This window comes from Callospermophilus lateralis, chromosome 1, assembly GCF_048772815.1.
Source record: "Callospermophilus lateralis isolate mCalLat2 chromosome 1, mCalLat2.hap1, whole genome shotgun sequence".
Taxonomy (NCBI): domain Eukaryota; kingdom Metazoa; phylum Chordata; class Mammalia; order Rodentia; family Sciuridae; genus Callospermophilus; species Callospermophilus lateralis.
Genome location: NC_135305.1, coordinates 198,690,833 through 198,709,643, shown reverse-complemented (window position 1 = coordinate 198,709,643; position 18,811 = coordinate 198,690,833). Strand labels below are relative to the sequence as shown.

The 18,811-nt window shown below is 38.4% G+C and overlaps 1 protein-coding gene across 7 annotated transcripts in view; it reads right to left on the bottom strand.

The window, feature by feature from the left end:
- The window catches only part of Arpp21 (cAMP regulated phosphoprotein 21), a 151,002-nt gene that overhangs the window by 28,522 nt on the left and 103,669 nt on the right, over window positions 1–18,811 (bottom strand). For all 7 annotated transcript variants that reach the window (XM_076868972.2, XM_076868946.2, XM_076868982.2 and 4 more), the window contains one exon: window positions 15,514–15,640. In XM_076868972.2, the coding sequence (XP_076725087.1) occupies window positions 15,514–15,640 (127 nt within the window). The remainder of the gene's footprint in view (window positions 1–15,513; window positions 15,641–18,811) is intronic.

Sequence of the window (18,811 nt, the reverse complement as noted above, 5' to 3'; positions counted from 1 at the left end):
GATCTGAATGGATGGATGGGAGAAATGGCTTTAATGCAGAACGACCCCTGGTCTTGGCCTTTAGGCATCATCAGATTTTTGGCCTGGTGCTACCTGAGGCTCAATAAATCTTGCTAAAATGAGTAAACGAATGCCCACCTGCAAAATTGGTGTGCTGCTTTCCCTTGAAAACTAAGCCAGTTCAAACAGAACTCCTGGTACAAACTTCTTTGCTTACAGCATTAGATCAATGCTGGCTATAGGGCTAATCTTTAGACTCCACCTACTGGAAACACATTTTGGGGGGGTTTCCTTTCTCATCACTTGAGAATAAAAAATATATATACATTGGGTGTAGACAGATTATTTTTCCCGTGGAATATTTTAGCTCTGTAAAACTACATGAGAATAAAAAAAAAAAAAAGCAACAGAATAGAGAACAGACTTTTGCTGCCAGCCTGGATGGATCATGTCCAGGGTCACTAAAGCACAGAAGAGGTAGTGCAGGAGGGCTATTCTCAAAAAGAAAGTAATCTTTATGAGAGTGATTACCGTATAAAGAAGCAGCACTCCTGAAGGCACAGAGGTCTAAGGAGTAGTGTATAAGTAGCTTTGCCTTATAAATAGCCAAATACTGCTAGCCAGCTATCACTTTAGTTTTTATGTACTTTTTTCCTGCATCTAACTACCCACCTATCTTCGAGTGGTCATCATCTTTTAATGCATCCCTGAATGTAGAGAAAGCAAACATTGTTGTATCACATAGTATTTATGGCAACTGAGATGCCTTTGGAAATGTGAACGGAAATGTGTGCCTGATTGAAACCCAACAGTATTCCTGCCAACATGGGTTCCTTTGAACGTAAAGGATGAAATAAAAATCAGCAGACTTTTCAAAGCAGATTAGCTTTAAGCTAATGGTTTTTAAATATTAATGACATATTAATTGCTTGAGAATGCATTTTAGAAATGCTGATCTGTGTGTGCATTCGACGATCTGTTATATTTGGAGGCGGGGAGCTTATGAAAGAAACTGGAATAACACACCTTCCCCATAAATACTGAAACCTTGGGAGAGGAGCGGGCCAGCTCTCATAATTCAGGAATATCCAGTCAAGTGTATTTTTATAATCCCTCTCTATGTGTCCCTCAATCCTAATGCAGGTAGAATATCCTTTGAGAAACAAGGATTAAGGAATCATGAAAGTGCATTTTTCCCATGGCTAATTTACATCATATTATCACACTGCCTGAGGAAGACTCTAATATTCGGTGCTGTGATGGGCTATTTAATTTCAAAGGCTTTAAAGTTTCAATCTGCTTTCACGATGTCTCCAAGTCTTCCCATGTACATAATATAGTCCCAATCAATCAGTGAGGTTCAGCTCAAGTTCCTTTAAGACCAGCAGACATCAAACTCACTGCTGATTTATTTTTCGACTTCCTGCTTTACTTCCATGCCTGTGAGCTCCCCAAATAAAGCCATCTGTGGTGATTTCACAGAAGCTCTGCCTTCCCTAGAGCTCTCACAATCCCCACACCCAACTGGGGCTTCTGCTACAAATCTAAGCAGAAGCAGCCAGATGGCAGTTGTCATGGTACAAGTGCTGGCTGTCACCACCAGGCAAAAGGATAGCATTCGAGTAGCCAGGCTTCAAGACAGCTCCACAAACCCTAAGGGCCACCCGTGTGAGCTGAGACACGAGGACAGTACTGGGTGGTGCTGAGAGCTGGCATTACTGATCTCTATGATTTACAATCACTGTCCCCACAAACCAACAGCAACCACCATCAACAATGAAAGGGGACAAAGGTTGAAATGCAAGCTTTTCAGTGTCTTTTTTTAAGTTTGCTTTTCACAGCTTCTTGAATAAACCCTGGTATGCCATTTTTTAGGCTTCTAAAATGCATTAAATACACACAAACATACTACGTGATGTTTAATTTATGCCATCTGGTACCTAAAGGTATAACGTGGTCCTTATAACATAAGTGGGGTTCAAAATGGGAAGGAACACGGGATCACTGTTTCTACTCTGCTTCACTCAAGCTGGTGGTTAAAATAATCCAAAATGCAAATTCGCTGACAGTATGAGAACACCTGGCAAAGTACACTGGTTTCCTGTGCTGAGTGTCTTTCTTCCATTCTCCAGCTTATGAAGCATAGGGAGACAGCAGTGAGCTGAGGAGAGGAGTTAAGAAGAAACCAAATCTGCCAATGCCTTGACTGCAGACATTTAGCCTCCAGGATGGTGAGGAAAGACCTTCCAGTGGATTCACACACCAAGACACAAAAAAAGGAAATAAACAAACCCGAGAGAGAGAGAGAGAGAGAGAGAGAGAGAGAGAGAGAGAGAGAGAGAGAGAGAGAGAGAGAGAAGAAAGAAAAGGAAAGGCTGAAAGGCAGTCACTAATTCTCTTATCTTTCTTAGGACTGCTTTCTAAATAAGAGACACTAAATAAATCATCAAACTCAAAATTCCTAAAGTTCCAAGCTGAACTAGAAACTGAACTAAGGAGGAACAGCTTTTAGGAGGTTAAATTACCCAGAAAGAGAAGAGAATGTCTAAAGCACTTTAAACCCCTTTCACTGGCTGACAGGCTCAACAGCAGGAAAATTTAGAAACCAACAACTAGATGTGCATGTTCACCATCACAGTACTGAGAAAGGGAAATATACAGGTAAGAGGGACAGAATGATTAGAAGGAGATTGAGCTTTGAACTTCAGCTGATGTGGGTATATTGATTTGCTAGGACAGAGTGAGAACTCTGGGCTTAAAATCGCATCAGTTGATCTCCCTACTTACTGAATGATGTCCCTGGAATTGGACTTCAGCAGATTCACCTATTTATATATCCCCATGTCTATATTCATCTCAGCATTTTTCAAAGGGGAGAGAAGTATTTTGAAATCATGAGGGCTTATTTAGAGACCTACTTAGTAAGCGTGTCATAAGGACTGCCAAATTAATACGTTAATTTCCATAGAAGTCACCCAACATGCCATTGAAATCCTGCCAGAGTTTAAAAATATTTTATGCAAATTTCAGAGACTGGAAATAAATGTAAAAATAAATGCTACCACTCATTTAAAATCAGTTCATGTCAACAAACACATTCCTACCTGCATGCATGCATGCATACATACATATACACGTGAACACACTTCTTAAGTCCCAATTTTCCTTTCTCTACTTAAATATCTATGAAAGATCAGCTACAGACACTAAAGAGAAAATCCCCATTCCACAACCGAACAGCTTTCATTAGTAGAAAAACAGAGCAGGTGATTTGTAGTGGGTCTTACAGCCAATGGATAAACCAAGGAACACCTGCAACTCCTGGGTGCTTTGTGTGCCTGGTTCAAGGGTGCTTTCTGAGAAGAGCACTGGGGAAGAAGGTAGGGAGCAATTTTTTCCCAGGGTGGGCTTCTCTTCCCCACTACATTCTTGTTACCAAGGAAACCGTCTCCTATGTAGCATATTCATAGAGGAACTTGAGGTAGAATTCAACTCAAAGAGTGCGAGCAACTTAAACTGTGTCATTTTAACAATGAGAGGCGGAAAAAAAAATTGACAGAAGGTAGAAAAACGCTCTGAAATGTCCACAAAGTCTGTTTGGGGAGAGAAGGAGCAAAGCCATTAATGACAGTTTATTATGAAATATTTTTAATCTAGAAGTTGAAGATACACAAATGAGAGATTTTGCAAGCCTTAGTTCCTCTGCAATATATGCTTCTTTAGAGGAACCTGAGAAAGCAAAGTCTGAATAGAGAAAGAGGTTGTGATTGCTGACACTGTACAAGACACTGCTGGATGCATAGGGCTCACCTTGCGTGGTTGTTGGATGATTGGGTAATAACCTAGGCCTCCCAGGACCATAAGATCAAGAATGCTATTTATTCATTATAAGGCCAATTATTGCTATTAAATGTCTTTCAGTATTACAAATGGAATTTTAAAATTTTCCAGTTGCTTCTAGTGTTTTAAAAATGATTTCTACACATTGCCCTTGTATTCTGCAGCATTGTTAAGTTCACTTGTTAGTGCTAGATGCTTAATTATAGATTGTATAGAAAATTTTTATGTAAACAATCATGTCATTTTCAAATTCGGTGCTGCTTCTTTAAAAAAAGCATCACAGAAATGTTGGAAGAAGCAACACATATGCAAACATAAATTAAGTTTTGAATAAATAAGAATGGTGTATTAATAAGGAATTGGCATAATTTGCTCTTATTTTACCTGTTGGTACCTAGAACATGCATATGCAGGTTCAAAGCCAGAAAAATAAAAGAATAGACAAAATAAATAAAAATTCATTGTTGCATGAGAGTTAGATGTCTTTAATTTTCATAATTTATAAAATGTTCTGTTATAAAAAAATACAGAAACTACCATTTGGAATGTCTTTTCTATCTCCTTACTGCTACTCCATTATTAGCTAGGTGGGAGCTTTGTTTCTGGTTTATTTTTGGTCCTCGGATTGTTCTATTTGGCTCATCTCAATCCCAAAATCTCAGGTGAGCATAAATTGGGCCTTTCCTACCAGTCAGAACTACTAGGTTTCTGATAGGGGAAATCAGGTTTCCATCAAGATTCATTTAAGGTCACCTCAAACATTCTGACCTGTGTATCATAACAGCACACGCTGGCTCATACTGCTTACATATAGATGAGTAATTAGAGTGGAATCTGTTAATAAATTGTTTTCCTTAGGAAACAAAAATATATGCAAATCCACTTAGAACTGAGCTTGTCACACTGTATAGTCTTGTAATCCTTTGAAATGTGTGCTTCACTACAGTATCCTAGTTTCAGCAAGGTACGTTTTCAGCTCTATTCTGGCCTCTCTTTATGCATTTATATTTTATCCTCAAAACAGTCATGACCTACAATGGCTCATAAAAGGTGCAACAGTGCTGGACCTACTGCAAAAGAACCTTTAAAATAACAAAGCAATCAGAGCATCTGGGAGAAAGTTAAAAATGCAATTTTAACGAGTCTCTAGGTGCCTTTGAGGGAATGTAGAGGGAATCGGGGAAGATGTCATCAGGCAATTATGGATTGGCCGGGAGTCCTTGAAGGGCATCAAACTCATCTTTGCAGCCAGGCAGGATTGGCTGACAACTGTGAACAGTACCGGCATGAAATCACAGGGGAGGCTGTTTGTGGCTTCGGGGATTTGGACAGGAGCACAGGTGTGAAGCCCCTTGCACTGTGCTAACACTCTTCAGGTGAAGAGATGCACAAAATGTCTCTGCCAGGGAACAATTGCTCTGCCAACAGATTCAATTAGTGACCCCACTTGTATGTGACCCTCATAAGGCTCTGAAGAGGGTGTGTGAGTCACAGGGTTTCTTTTAGAATTATGTTAATTCAAGGAGGCACACAGACAGTGCTGTAACCTCCCTCCTTATAGGGATCCTCACCTGGCTCTCAAACTGTAACATTACTATGTCACTTATTTGGAAAGAAGGATCCATGCTACTTCAGACCTGGAAGGATTGATTAAAACCTTGATCCTTTGCTGATGGCCAGGAGAAAGGACACTTTAGGATGCAATGAATCCATTTAGCATGCAAGTGAGTCTGTGTTGATTGATTTTGCTGAATTTACATTTGTGTAGCAAGAAGCAGCAAGAAGCCATAACTGAGGACAGTGAAAAGAAGAAAGAATTTTAAGGTGAAAGATCTTTCAGTGCCATGTATTCTAAGGTAATGTCTTTTAAGTTTAGTGATTTGCATACTGCTTTTAACGCAAAACTGCAATGCCACCAAAAAGTTTAAGCAAAGTGAGCCCCTTGGAAGTGACAACTTAAAACACCATCCAAAAGTCTAACTACTTTTCTTGAATTCTACTGCATCTCTGAATTTGGGACCCAAGATAAAAACAATACTACACAAAATTTCCTCATTTTTTTTTTTTTTTAATCACTATTGCTCTAAGTCCACAAACCCAAGGACCAATCTCACACTGGTTTCAGGAATACCCAGGTGAACAGGAGGTACTGCAGTACTCTTTGTGCCCTATCTCCAGAAGGGAAGAATGTCCAACACATTCTTCTCTATCATTCAAATGTTAGATTGTGAATGCCTTCGGGAGAATGAAGTGCTCTGTCACATAACAAAGAAGACCATCTGGGATTTGGGAATTGGGAGGAGGCAGAAACCAGATACCATGAGGAATTTAAAATTATATATATTTAAGTTTGAAAATATATATTCCTAAAGACCTGAACTAATTTTCTTTTTCTTTTTCTTTTTTTTTTTTTTTTTTTTTGGTACTGGAGAGTGAATTCAGGGGTGCTTTACAAGTGAGCCACATCCCTAGTCCTTTTTATTTTTTTTAATTTTGAGATGGTCTCACTAAGTTGCTTAGAACCTTACCAACTTGATGAGGCTAGCCTCAAACTTGCCATTCTCTTGTCTCAGCCTCCTGAGTTGCTGGGATTATGGGCATGAGCCACCATGCCCGGCACAAAATGCATTTAAATATATATTTCTAAAGGCCTGAACTGAACAAAGATCTAGATAATACCTGAGAGCAAAAACTATTGGCAAGAAATTAAATTAAATTAAAATTAAAAACAAAACAAACAAATATCACTAAGGGAGGAAAAAAAAGAGAAAAGGAGGATTCAAAACTTCATCTGGCAAAAAATATCCTATCTTTGATGAAATTCTTTGATTAAAATCACCAGGCAAACCAATTCTTTGAATAAGCAGTTTGGAATCCTTAGGTTTTTCTGAAGCATTTATGATTCACTCTTATGAAAGGTACATCAAAAAATAGGATTTTCAAAAAATATATTTCTATTCTTGATACCTTTCTTTCCTTAACATCCCAAATCTAACTCTTTCCTTTTACTTTCTTTGTTATAAAAAGTTACTCTTTCCCATTTTCTGTTGTGTAGCCAGAAAACAGACACTGCTATGATTTGTCTTCCCATATTTATAGAAAAACAGAAATTGGAATCATACCAGTAGTATCTAATGGCATAACAAATGAAAATGTAAACACCAAAAGAGACATAAAATGTAATGTGCTAAAGCAACAATTTGCAAACATACTGAATAAATTCCTTTTATGATACCTCCTAAGGGACAGAGAGAACCTGGCCATGTACATGGTTTGGGGAACATGTAGGTTTGATTTAAGGAGAAAGAAAAAGAAAAATGTAGCATGAATCCTATTATTCCTCCTAATAATGTTAACCTTCCTCTTAATCCCAGTGTAATACTTCTTATTCTCATTTCTGTAAATGTAATAATTAGACCAATTAATGAAAGAAACACATGAATGTTTCCATAGAAACCCTTCCCAAACTAATATTTTCAGAACAGCTTGTTCCACAAGGATTTATCCATGTGATTCCCCCTGATGTTAACAGGAATCAGATAGACAATTAAATCTTCATGTAACTCTTTGATAACTTACCCTTCTGCTTCTGATGACATAACAATACAGATACCCAAAGTACAAATCACTTCCTGAGAGCTGTCAGGGGATAATAACTTTTGCATTGCTTCTCTGAGTGAGCATGAACACATTATTTTCTCAAATTAAAACATATATATATATATATATATATATATATATATATATATATATATATATGGATTAAGAGATTTTAAATGTTAAAATGTATGGAAATTATACGTATGCTGATTAAACCAATAAATTCTTTTTAGATCATCGAATCTTAGGGAAGGCAAATTAAGTTAGAATCCCACCACCTACAAACGAATGTAGCTTATTGGTCAGAACAAGAGCCTGCATTCTTTCTTCAGCTCTGATGCTCCCTCTCCCCATCTCCACCAACCTCAAGGGATAAAAACCACATCAATTAATATCATAAGCACGGTGCATGAGACAAGGGATTTCTGAAGATAGAATCTCTCTCGATCACATCGACACTGACTGCCTTAATAAGCCAGTGGGTGGCTGGAGGGGAACAGGAGCTACCTTACTCAACTGCTTTGGTTAAATAAATTTATATTCCATTAAGGTACATTTTACCCCATATCAAATGTGTTTCAGAACAACATTAAAAAGGCAATAATGTTCTTTCTTACTCTTCTTACTCGGAGCTGTTAATACCAACAACATGCTTGTACATAGAAATATCACTTCTACAAGAAGAAATAAAAAAAAGCTAAACACATTACTGATTGAACGCTGCATAGACCTATCAGGAAGGGATCTGTGCCTTTGGTATATTTCCAAGCATACATGCACCACTGATAAACATATGTTCCTGCCCAAAGTGCCATCAAGTTCATTCCATTGTTTCACATTCTAGAGAAAACTGGGAGTGGGGAGGCTAGGGTAGTTGCTCAGTGGTAAAGTACCTGCCAAACTCGTGAAAGACCCTGAGTTTGATCCCCAGTACTGCAAACAAATAAAAATAAACAGGAGTAAGTGAAAATGATTAAAGGCAGAATGATGAGAATTAGTTTTCAGGACCAGGTTATTCCTGCCATTCTAACACTTGAAATGAGTTTCTATGGGAGCATTAGTACTTTAAAATTGCAGAAATCCCCAAATCATCAACTATACCAAAATCCTAACACACTATACCCCTGAAAGTGGCTCGAGGGGTAGAGGACATATTCTTTGGATGTTTGAACTTTAAAAAATGTGCATATTCACTGTAGACATGAATTGACTTGTTAGGCTGTCACTCTATTTGATTACATAACACTTACCTGCAATTTGCTCTTATTTATATTTGAATTGTATGGCTGAGAGATTTTCTTTAATCCTTTTAAATATTCATACAATCACTTGAGCCGAGGCACTGTATTTTCCATGGGGGAAAGATAAACCACTGAGAGATATGGTGAAAAAAGAATGTACTTTTTCTCTCCCACCTCACTCTGACTCTCCACACTCTCCCTGCATATGCCCAAATGAAAATTATTCATTCTTTCAATAGAATCATGCTATATTTATCTTTTCTCTCAAAATTCAGATTCGCAAGCATTAATGTTATTCTCAATACTTACTATCTACACAGATATGCTGACTATGAAATATTATTAGAATTGTGTCTAAAATACAAATAAAATCAAATCAAGAATGAATCTGGGTATAACTCTCCCCTTTTCAACAGCTTAGAAAGGATATGTCTTTTGCAAAACATCAAGACTCTGGGCTACATGAGCATCCCTTGGGAGCTTGAAGGATATGTAGAATCTTAGGACCCATCCAGATCTATTGCATTCATATTCATTTTAACAATATGGATAGTTGATATGCATATTAAAGGTCAAGAAGCAATGGCTACAGAAAGGGGTGAGGGGTGAGGTGGGGCACTGACAAGCTCTTTTGAGGAATCTTCAGAGGCCTGTAGTTGATGTGCATATAAAAAGGGCTGGATGGAGCCCAACACTGTACCTACAGAAATGGAAGGTGCGTTTGTTCTATGGAATGAAAATCTAGTGGCCTTTTTTAAAGTTTGTATGTCTAATAGGCTGAGATCCTCCAGCTCGACAATCTTTAATGAAGAAGTCTCTACACACAAATGGTTTCTTCCAAAATGGAGGTCTGAACCAACAGAACCTTTACCCTAAAGGCCAGAGTGTCACCTGCAGATCCGTGGATTGCGTTATCCTATGACAGCATTACCATCTAACAAAATAAAACAAACAAATCTACATTCTCTGACCTGGCATCCTCTGCCCACATCATTCTTCAAGGAAAAAAAATATATATGTGTGTATAAACACACACACACACACACACACACACACACACACACACCTATGTGTATATGCATATGCATATATATGAGGGGGATCTTAATTCATGCAAACTTATTTATCTGAATCCATTTTCAGTCTGATTAACTGGACAAAGAGAAGGCCTATTGCAAAGCTTCTTCACATCAAGTTCTCTGTCAAAAGAACAACAGACCTAGAGTTGGGCAATCTCCAGCTCCTCTCTGATGAAGGAGGACAGGTGTTAACATATTTCCAAGTCATTGAGGTATTATTTCTACTCTTTCATCTGGTTTTCTTATAACTTGTATGTGTTAGATGGTTCTCAGCCTACATATTCAGAAGCAGATTGTCATAAATTAGACTTTTATAAACCATCTGAGTAAGCCTATTAGTCTCCAGAATAGTTATTTGGTAATAAATCTGTAAGCAATGAAATAGCCGAAGCCCCCTTTCTGGCTCTGACAAGAGAGACTCCATGTTGGGTAGGAGGCTGGCCTCTCAGCCTCAGTTTCCTCCTTTAGTAAAATTAAATATTCACACTCCAGTTTTTTTCTACTAGTGATGCCTCACAAAGGCCGCTGACTGTAAGAGAAGTCCACATGAGGTTAATCTTAAACGTAGGTGAAAAACATGAGAAAAGGAGACTTTCACCGCTATCATCTCCACCAACTCTTGTATTTTGCTGCAGGTAAGAACATCATTTACTCTGCATAGACTTGAGAGGAATAGGGAAGAAATACATTTAACAAGCTTATGGCAACCTTCCAAAAGTTGGTTGTTGTTTTGCAATATGAAGCATTTTTAAGATTCCTTTTCATGCTTAACTCTTGAGCTACAATTTGAAAAGTAAAAAGGGAAATGCTCTATGAACTGGGTTTTGCCCCCAAATGAATCATTCAGCAGATACTTGTGAGTGGGGGAGAGTGGGTTAGGAAAGGGATGTTCTAAAGCAGAGGTGAGAAACATCTCCATAGTCTTCAGAAGCCACACCAAATGGTTGGCTGCCATTGTACCCTAACCTAGTACCTTCCCCTCTTTTCTGCTCATCTCTTCATATAGATCCCCTTTCATGACATTCAAGAACATGCACACTCCTGGTCTGAAAGGAAGGCAGAACTGTGAAGCATCTGTTGTAAACCATCATCTTCATTATTCTTCTACCTAAACCTAGAGTAATACTGCTGACACCAAGCAGCAGTGCTGAGAGCCTGGCACTGAGAGCTGCAAGCAACAGCTTACAGGAACTGCTCACCTGCCCTTACTGCTCAGAGGGCCTCCATCTTTCAGAAGATCTTGGTGGATTTGTCTAACTTCTTTTAGGGCATATAACATTTCTTAGGCATGCCAGATGATAAAATGTTCCAAATCACCTTAAACTTTCTCCTCCATCCTCAGACTTCAGAGACACTGAGGGAAAACTTTTTCCGGAGATTTATTTTAGGGCTGTAGATTTTACATTTGGGGTTTTGGACATCCACCATTCAGTAATTGATAGAACTAATCAACAAAAATAGAGAGGACATGAATGACAAAATGAATTAACGGGATCTAACTGATCTGTAAAGACTTCTACCCAAAACAGCAGAGTATCTACTTTTTCATCAAGATAGAACATATTCTTGGCCATAAATCAAACTCAACAATTTTATAAGAATTGAAATCATACAGAATGTGTTATCTAACTATAATGGAATCAATCTACAATAAATAACAGAAAGACAACAGGAAAATCTCCAAAGACTTGGGCATTAAACAACACACTTCTAAATAATCTATGAGTCAAAGAAGAAGAATCAAAGAAAATTTAAATGTACATACAAATGCATGAAAATGAAAATATAACCTGTCAAAATATGTGGGATACAGCTAAAGCTGGACTGAAAGGGAAACTTGAAGCACTAAAAGTTTACATTAGAAAAGATAAAAGATCCAGAATCAATCATTTAGCTTCCTACCTGAAGAAAATATAAAAAGAATAGCCAAACAAAGCTAAAGTGAATAAAGTGAAATAAATAAATAAGGATAAGAGCCAAAGTCAGTGAAACTGAAACAATAAAATAGCAGTAAATCGATTAAAGGGCTGGTTCTTCAAAAAGATCAATAAGTGATGAATCCAGCAAGATCAACAATAAAAAAAGTTAAAAATCACCAATATCAGGAATGAAACAAGATATCACAACATATTCTGAAGCTACTAAAGAGATAATAAAAGAATACAACCATCAAATTTATGCACCTAACTCCCAGAACTAAGAAGAAATGGGCCAATTCCTTGATAATCGCAACCTAGTGAAACTCCAAAAAGATGAAATAATCTTAATAGTCCTATAACCAGAAAGGAATTGATTTATAATTTAAAAGCTCTAGAAATTACCATAAAATTTCAGTATTTGACCACTGACAGAATCTATTCTAAGACAAGACACTCTCCCTTCCAAGTGATTAAAATCCAGATTGATTTAAAACTATAGGCCTGTTAGTTCTATCCTGGCAACTGTATTTCTCTGTAGTCCTAAGTTATTAATAAGTGTCTAATAAAAAAATTTCTTGCCCTCTTGGGGTACCTAATATCATATTGGCAACAGACAATGTCTTCCATTAGAGATATTTCTATATTAAAGGTTTTTAAATATATTAAAGGTTTTTAAATAGCTGCAATTTCCATACATCACGGCAAATCTATCATTTGATTTCTCCATAGTTTCTTAACATCAGTGACATTTACTTATAATCATCACTAGCATCGGATCTTTCTTTCTCATGTGTAGGACTTTGACTAACTATTGATGAGGTCAAGAGAACAAAATCACCAAGAGGAAGAATTATGTCTGCCTGCTGGTCTTCAGTGTACCTTAAGTGTCCTCTTAAATCAATTGCAGGGTATCCAGTTTCCTTCATAAAATTTAGCTGTCTATAGTTTTAAGCCCTAGGAAAGAAATGGTAACTGACAGAGGTTTCAATTCTGTCAAGAATGTAGGAAAATGAAGAAATGCTTTTATAGCAATTAAATAAATATGGCAAAAACTGCCAGGAAGCCAACTGGGATTAAAATCTCATTTGATTTTTACTGGACATAATTTTGTCCCACTCACATGCTAAATCATATGATAGCTAAGGATGCTATGAAACCAGCTGGTGTCAGTACCAAAGTAGGATAAGAGAGGGTCAGATCCCAGGATGCAAGACTGCAGGAGACAGGAGAAGGAGCAAGCAGAGTATCTCTGTGAGACAGAAACACACTTACACTAGTCTAGAGTTTGACTGAGAGACAGAGGAGGCTTATCCACAAGATCCTCCAGAAAACATGACTTTTACCATGATCTGAAAAGGCTCTTTCCTCTATGAGATAGTCCATGTATTGAGTTACTCCCACAAATAACTCTGCCATACTCTGTTGGAAAGTCTCTGTTGCCTTCACTAAGCTGAGCAAAGGCCTTCCAAACCTGTAGGACCCAGAGCATCTAGGCATTATCACACTGCCATTGTGCAAGCTCTGTTGCTTGGATTTTATTAGCAGAGGTGATTCTTTGCAAGGCCAGATGTACCACCTGCCTTCCCCAAAAGTGGTCAATTCAGCCCGCAGTGGAAACTGTGTTGGGACGTTGGACCAGATAATAGGTGTCATGATCACAAAAGCCAAGAAATCAAAGGTCTAAGTCTGTCCATGTGTACTGAAATTGTCATTTCTGGAGAAGATACTGTTCAGAAATCATTTCCCTTTTCTCACCTCTCCACCTTCCATAGACCACATTAACTGTTTCTCATGTCCTTAACGCCTGAAGCATTGCCCTCACTTCTATTTGGAGCATGATATTGCTGTACAATGCATTCCTATTACACTGTCATGGTCATTCCTTGGGGGTGGCATTTTCATGGTGATGTGTGAGCACTGGGCAAGTCAAAGCCACTCAGGGGTCACAGAATAGAGTTGGGACCAGTTAAGTCTTTCTGAAACCCAAGGAGGCATTTCTGCAGCTCTAAATTCTCCCACATATTTTACAAAAGAGAAAATGTCATGCATATTTTCCCTACCATTGTTAGTCATCAGTGAAGTTAGTGGAGAGGAGAAACAGCAATATAGGATTCTGGGGGAAACTCTAGACTTGCTCTTACTCGAATTCTGTTGCATTCATGCATTTGACCTTCACATGCATTCGACCTTCATAGCCCCTCACCCAGATCCTGAGTTTATAGGCTTACTGGATTCCAGCAGGTTTTCAGCCTTTCTATGATGATGTTCCACAAGTCTGAAATACTTCTCTAGACAACTATCACACCATGACACTAAGCTAAATAAAAACTAGATCATTACAATGAGACTTCTATGTCTTTCCTCTCCTAAATGCATTGGTAACCAACAGGAAAATTCTCCATTGATTCTGAACCAAGGTCTAGGAGATTATAAATTAATTTTTTAAATAAACATCCTCAGAAAAAAAAAGACAGGCTCGAAATACAAGCAATATATCTCTATAGTCTACAGCCAAACTGAGAGCTCAGTTATCACCAAAATAGTAGAGAGAATAACATTTTCCAACAATCAGAAAACACTGCCAAGTGCTTTTCTTAAAATAACTAATAGTTTGAAACTATTTTTGGTCTTACGACAGTAGAAGTCCATTCTGAGGTCAAATATATTCTTCCCTGAACAAATATAGTGTTGAAACAAGACAAAATCTGGCTGGCTGCCATAGGTTTCTGTAATTCTCCCGCAGACTTTAAATAGGTCATAAGATGAATTAAAGAACATACAACCATCTACAGTATAGAGCGATTTAATTCTTTCTCCACTCTGACCAAATGCTAGCAATGTCAGCATTAGTATTCTTAGGGTGTCTGTGATTGGTACTGCTCCTTGGCAAAGATTGTGGGTTTCTTCCCATAGCTTGTACAAAAAAAATGGTACATATCACAGATATGTTACATACACATACCAGTACATATTACATGTGCATACACATATATTCGGTGTAGCAATGTGATCACAGAGCAAAGCATTCATGAGCAGCAGCAGGGAGCATGTGATCTTTAGGGTGACCTACTTACTGAAGGCAGCTTCTCCCAGTCAGGTGGTCTTCAGCATGACAATTAGCAGTTTTTCCCACAGTTTGGTCAGCAGGAAGGACACAGCGCTCTGCCTAGCTCAAGTCACTCAGCCCTGCTGGGTTTCTGCTGCTCTCTGGGGAACGGCATTCCGTTAGGAGTGTGACACAGTAGGGAAAGAGACCGGTTCACTGTGAGACCTGCTACTCACTCTCGTACAGTGTATCGGCCCCCCTTCCCACTGCACAGTGGCTGCCGGGCCCTGGGCAGGAGGCACACGTGGCCCTTGTGAAAGTGAACCACCACGGAGTCAGAGTTCCACCGAGACACACCACGCTGCTTTGTTGGTAGCTTTCTTCTAGAGACAGTGCTTTTTAGGACGGTATCAAAACAACCTAATTTGGTTTCCCTAGACTTAGGGACAGGGGAAGCACTCTCTTTAAGATAATGAGGGGAAAAAAAATATATGAACTAGGAAGATAGGGATGTGGTCAGCTCTCTGCTTTAAAATAAACTGAGAAGATCCGAAAATAATTTGTGGAGGCTGTGTTCAGCATGCATGCCTGGGAGGCTGGACGGAGGTGCGCCTCACCTCCTTCTTGTGCCTGCTTCTTTTGCACACAGAGTTGATCAAATGCTCTGGGGAGGGGAACATGCTGTCTGAAGTCACCACATTTGGGCACTCAACCAACCAGTACACCTATGGAATTCACCGTGAAGACGATTGGGCTGGAGCACAGAATGCAAAAGAGACTCCAAGTACCTGCTTGCTGTGCTGCCTGTGGCATCTGCTGACCCCTCTGAGCACTGTACTGAACCGAGGCCATGGGCCGGTACTGCTGCGTGGCTGAGGTAGGGTACTGACCAGACGGGTAATAATAGACAGGCATCTGGAAGACAGGTAGGCAAAAGCGGAGAACGAGGATCAAACATAAGCCTTTTCTCACATAAAACACCCTGCCATCTATGATGTCACGTGATCGAAGTAGATTGTAAAGAGGGGCCACCATAAACTTCTGCCTGGCCTGTGTGTGTATGGGGATGTGCCATGTATATGTTCTCCTGTGATGAGGTGGAACCCATTCTCCAAGCCCTTGAAACTGAGCTGGTTCTGAGACCCACTTTGACCAGTGCCATGAGACAAAAAGACTTGTAAGCCTGGACCTCAGAAAAAAATATGCACCTTTTACTCCTTCCAGAGAAGGACCCAGCCACTAAGCAAGGAAGTCCAGGCTTTCTGCTCTAGAAAGAGGCCATGTGGAGACCAGAGGCACCTGGACTGACAAGACACCCTCAATTGTGGGCATGTGTATGAGCCCTGGTCAAATCACCTTAGCCGGTACCATATGGAGCAGATAGGAGCCATCTGTGAATAGTCTGGCTCCATTGAGACTTAGTCATGAGCCATACAATGGTTTTTAAAAGTCTACCAAAGCACTTTGCAGAGTGGTTTGCACATAGCTAGAATCTGGAAAATTTATGTTCAATATAAAAGGGGAGATATCATATGTTAAAATATCATTTGTGTCACCCTCTGTAACTTCCTAATGACTGAGTATGAATGAAAAGCTTCTAATTACTTCCACTGAAATAAAGCATCCTCTGATCTGGACTTCTTTGCCTGCCTCGGGTCATTTATATTAAGGCTACTTTCCTACTGATCTTAGTTAATTATTTTCCCTCTTTCAGGCCTCAGACTTTTCTCCTATCATCTTCTCTAAAGTGAAAATGGAGCCAACCCCATAGACAGCTTATGAGTATTATATGCATAGAATAAAATTATGAACCAATTATTTGGGAACTGTGATTTTATGGCTATTTTATTTTCTGATTTGCTCATGTCAAATAGGAAATACTTTTCTATTTCAATCTTGCTATTGAAACATGTAACATATTTTCTTCCCTCAGGATAAAGTAGGAACAAAAGATAACAGAATTTTTGTGACTCTTGTTCTGCAATTCCATGAAATCATTACGAGTTATAATTCTGGCTACCTAATAATGTGGACATTCAAGGGTAATGGGCTGAATGAATCTAAAACAATCACAAGTCTGTGTCTGGCAACTGATTTATTCATTGCATACATTGCTAATAGTAACTTAATTCTTTTCTGGTGAGTTTACAACAATAAAAACTTAAATAATTCTGGTGAAGTCATAGGTTTTAGTTTTGCTTTGGTAATTTGTGGTGCAATGAAAGATTACTACAATTGTGCATCACATTCTCCCAATATTAAGAACAGCTAGTACATAATTCACTCATCAGCATTATATTTGCATGTTTTTTTAAAAAAAAGAATAGCATTTTATTTCTTAAGAAGAGACTGGGTGAAATATAAACTTCTGAATGTGATATCCATTCCTTGGCTTCCCCTATTATGCTCAATATGAAATGTAAAAAATACCTTCAAGGTTAAAGAATGGAACTCAAACACTTGAATAGTTCCTAATGAGCACCAATGATTTGGATAAATGTCAAATTTCATGTAAACCTTTTAAAAAGCTACTTTTTAACACGTTGCACTGAGAAGTTGGTCACCTCTGTCCAGTACCTCTCCACAGTACAGCAGAGCACCAGTTGGAGGAATAAGGACATGTGAAGGAAGGGACACTTGACCCGCCCTCCTTACCCCAGTGAGCTGGGGTAAGAGGAACCTTTTGAAGGATCAATATGAAAGGTTCCAAAGAAGAAAGGGGCAAGAGATATAAAGCTAGTCCAAAAGAAAGAAATGTTCATTTTCAACCAACCATATTAAAGTACAAAGAATCCAAAGATGGATGAGAATAGGAAAGACATAAATTAGAGAAAGAACTATAGAAGATAAGCACTCTCCCATTTCCCTTCTTCAAATTCCTCTTTTCCTTGTTCATGTGTTTCCTACTTACTCTTTCTAGTGGGCATTCAGAAAGCACACACAAGTCAGAGAAAATTGTCCTTCAAGGTTATTCTCTGCACAAATATATTTCCATAAACACCCATGGGCTGAGTCCCACCTGAGTTGATTTCCATTGTTCTATAGTTAGGTAACTAGAGTTTAAAATGTTCACTGCATTGTAAGATATTATATGTTATAACCTATACCAGTATCTGTGGTTCTTTAAGAAAGATGTTCATAAATGTCCAAACTGATCATGAACTGTCTCTGTTTTTCCTCCATTTTTTCCTGTTTTTTAAAATCTGCTGAATAGCAAGTGAAAGTATTTCTGTTGCAGACACACTAGAGGTTTTGAATTGTCTTTTCTTTTTCTGTTCACTAATTCTGAAATTCCTTCATTGGGAATGACTTTTTTTTTTAAGTGTTCAATTAAGCACTCTGCCAAATTCCTCTGACAACAGAAATGGGTAAGGACACTTAGATGTTATTTAGTCTACAAGAGCTAAGCAATTTCTCCAATAATTAAAGCTGAAGTATTTAATTTATTAGTAAAATAATTAATATATTAATGAAGTCCTTTCTCCTGTAACTTAAAGTTATTTTACACATCTCCTTAAATCCCACTAGGGAAGAAATATTATTGAGACAGAGACTGAGGATGAACTATTAATTAATCACTCAAAATAAAATGAACAACTGACTGAAAATCATTTCATGGTAGATGGTTTTGTGTGTCTGGAAGACAAAATAATTTATTCAAGATGTTAAGGCAGTGAAACAAGTGATACAAAGGTGACACTGCACTTTAAACAGCTCGTCCAATGCGATGCTTCATAATCAGGATGGAATTTGCTTGGGATATGTGTGCCTTGAAAATGGACCAGAAAATGCCTCTGTGCATTTTACATCTTGACAGTAATCACTTCCAATATTCTGCAAGGGATACCCAGGAGAGCACCGGAGATGTTTGGTGGTGAACAGTAACACATAATCAGTCTTTGGGAAGACAGTAGAAATCAGTGATCTGTGGTGTCTTACATGCTCAAGTCAATTAAATATGATTAATGGCTACCTGTGAGAGCAGGCGTGAGCTCTGCTTCCCCTCAGGGAGAAGAAAGGACAGTAGATATTTGGCTTAACTTCCTCCTTTATATTCATAGAGAAGCTACTGCCTGGAGCATCAGA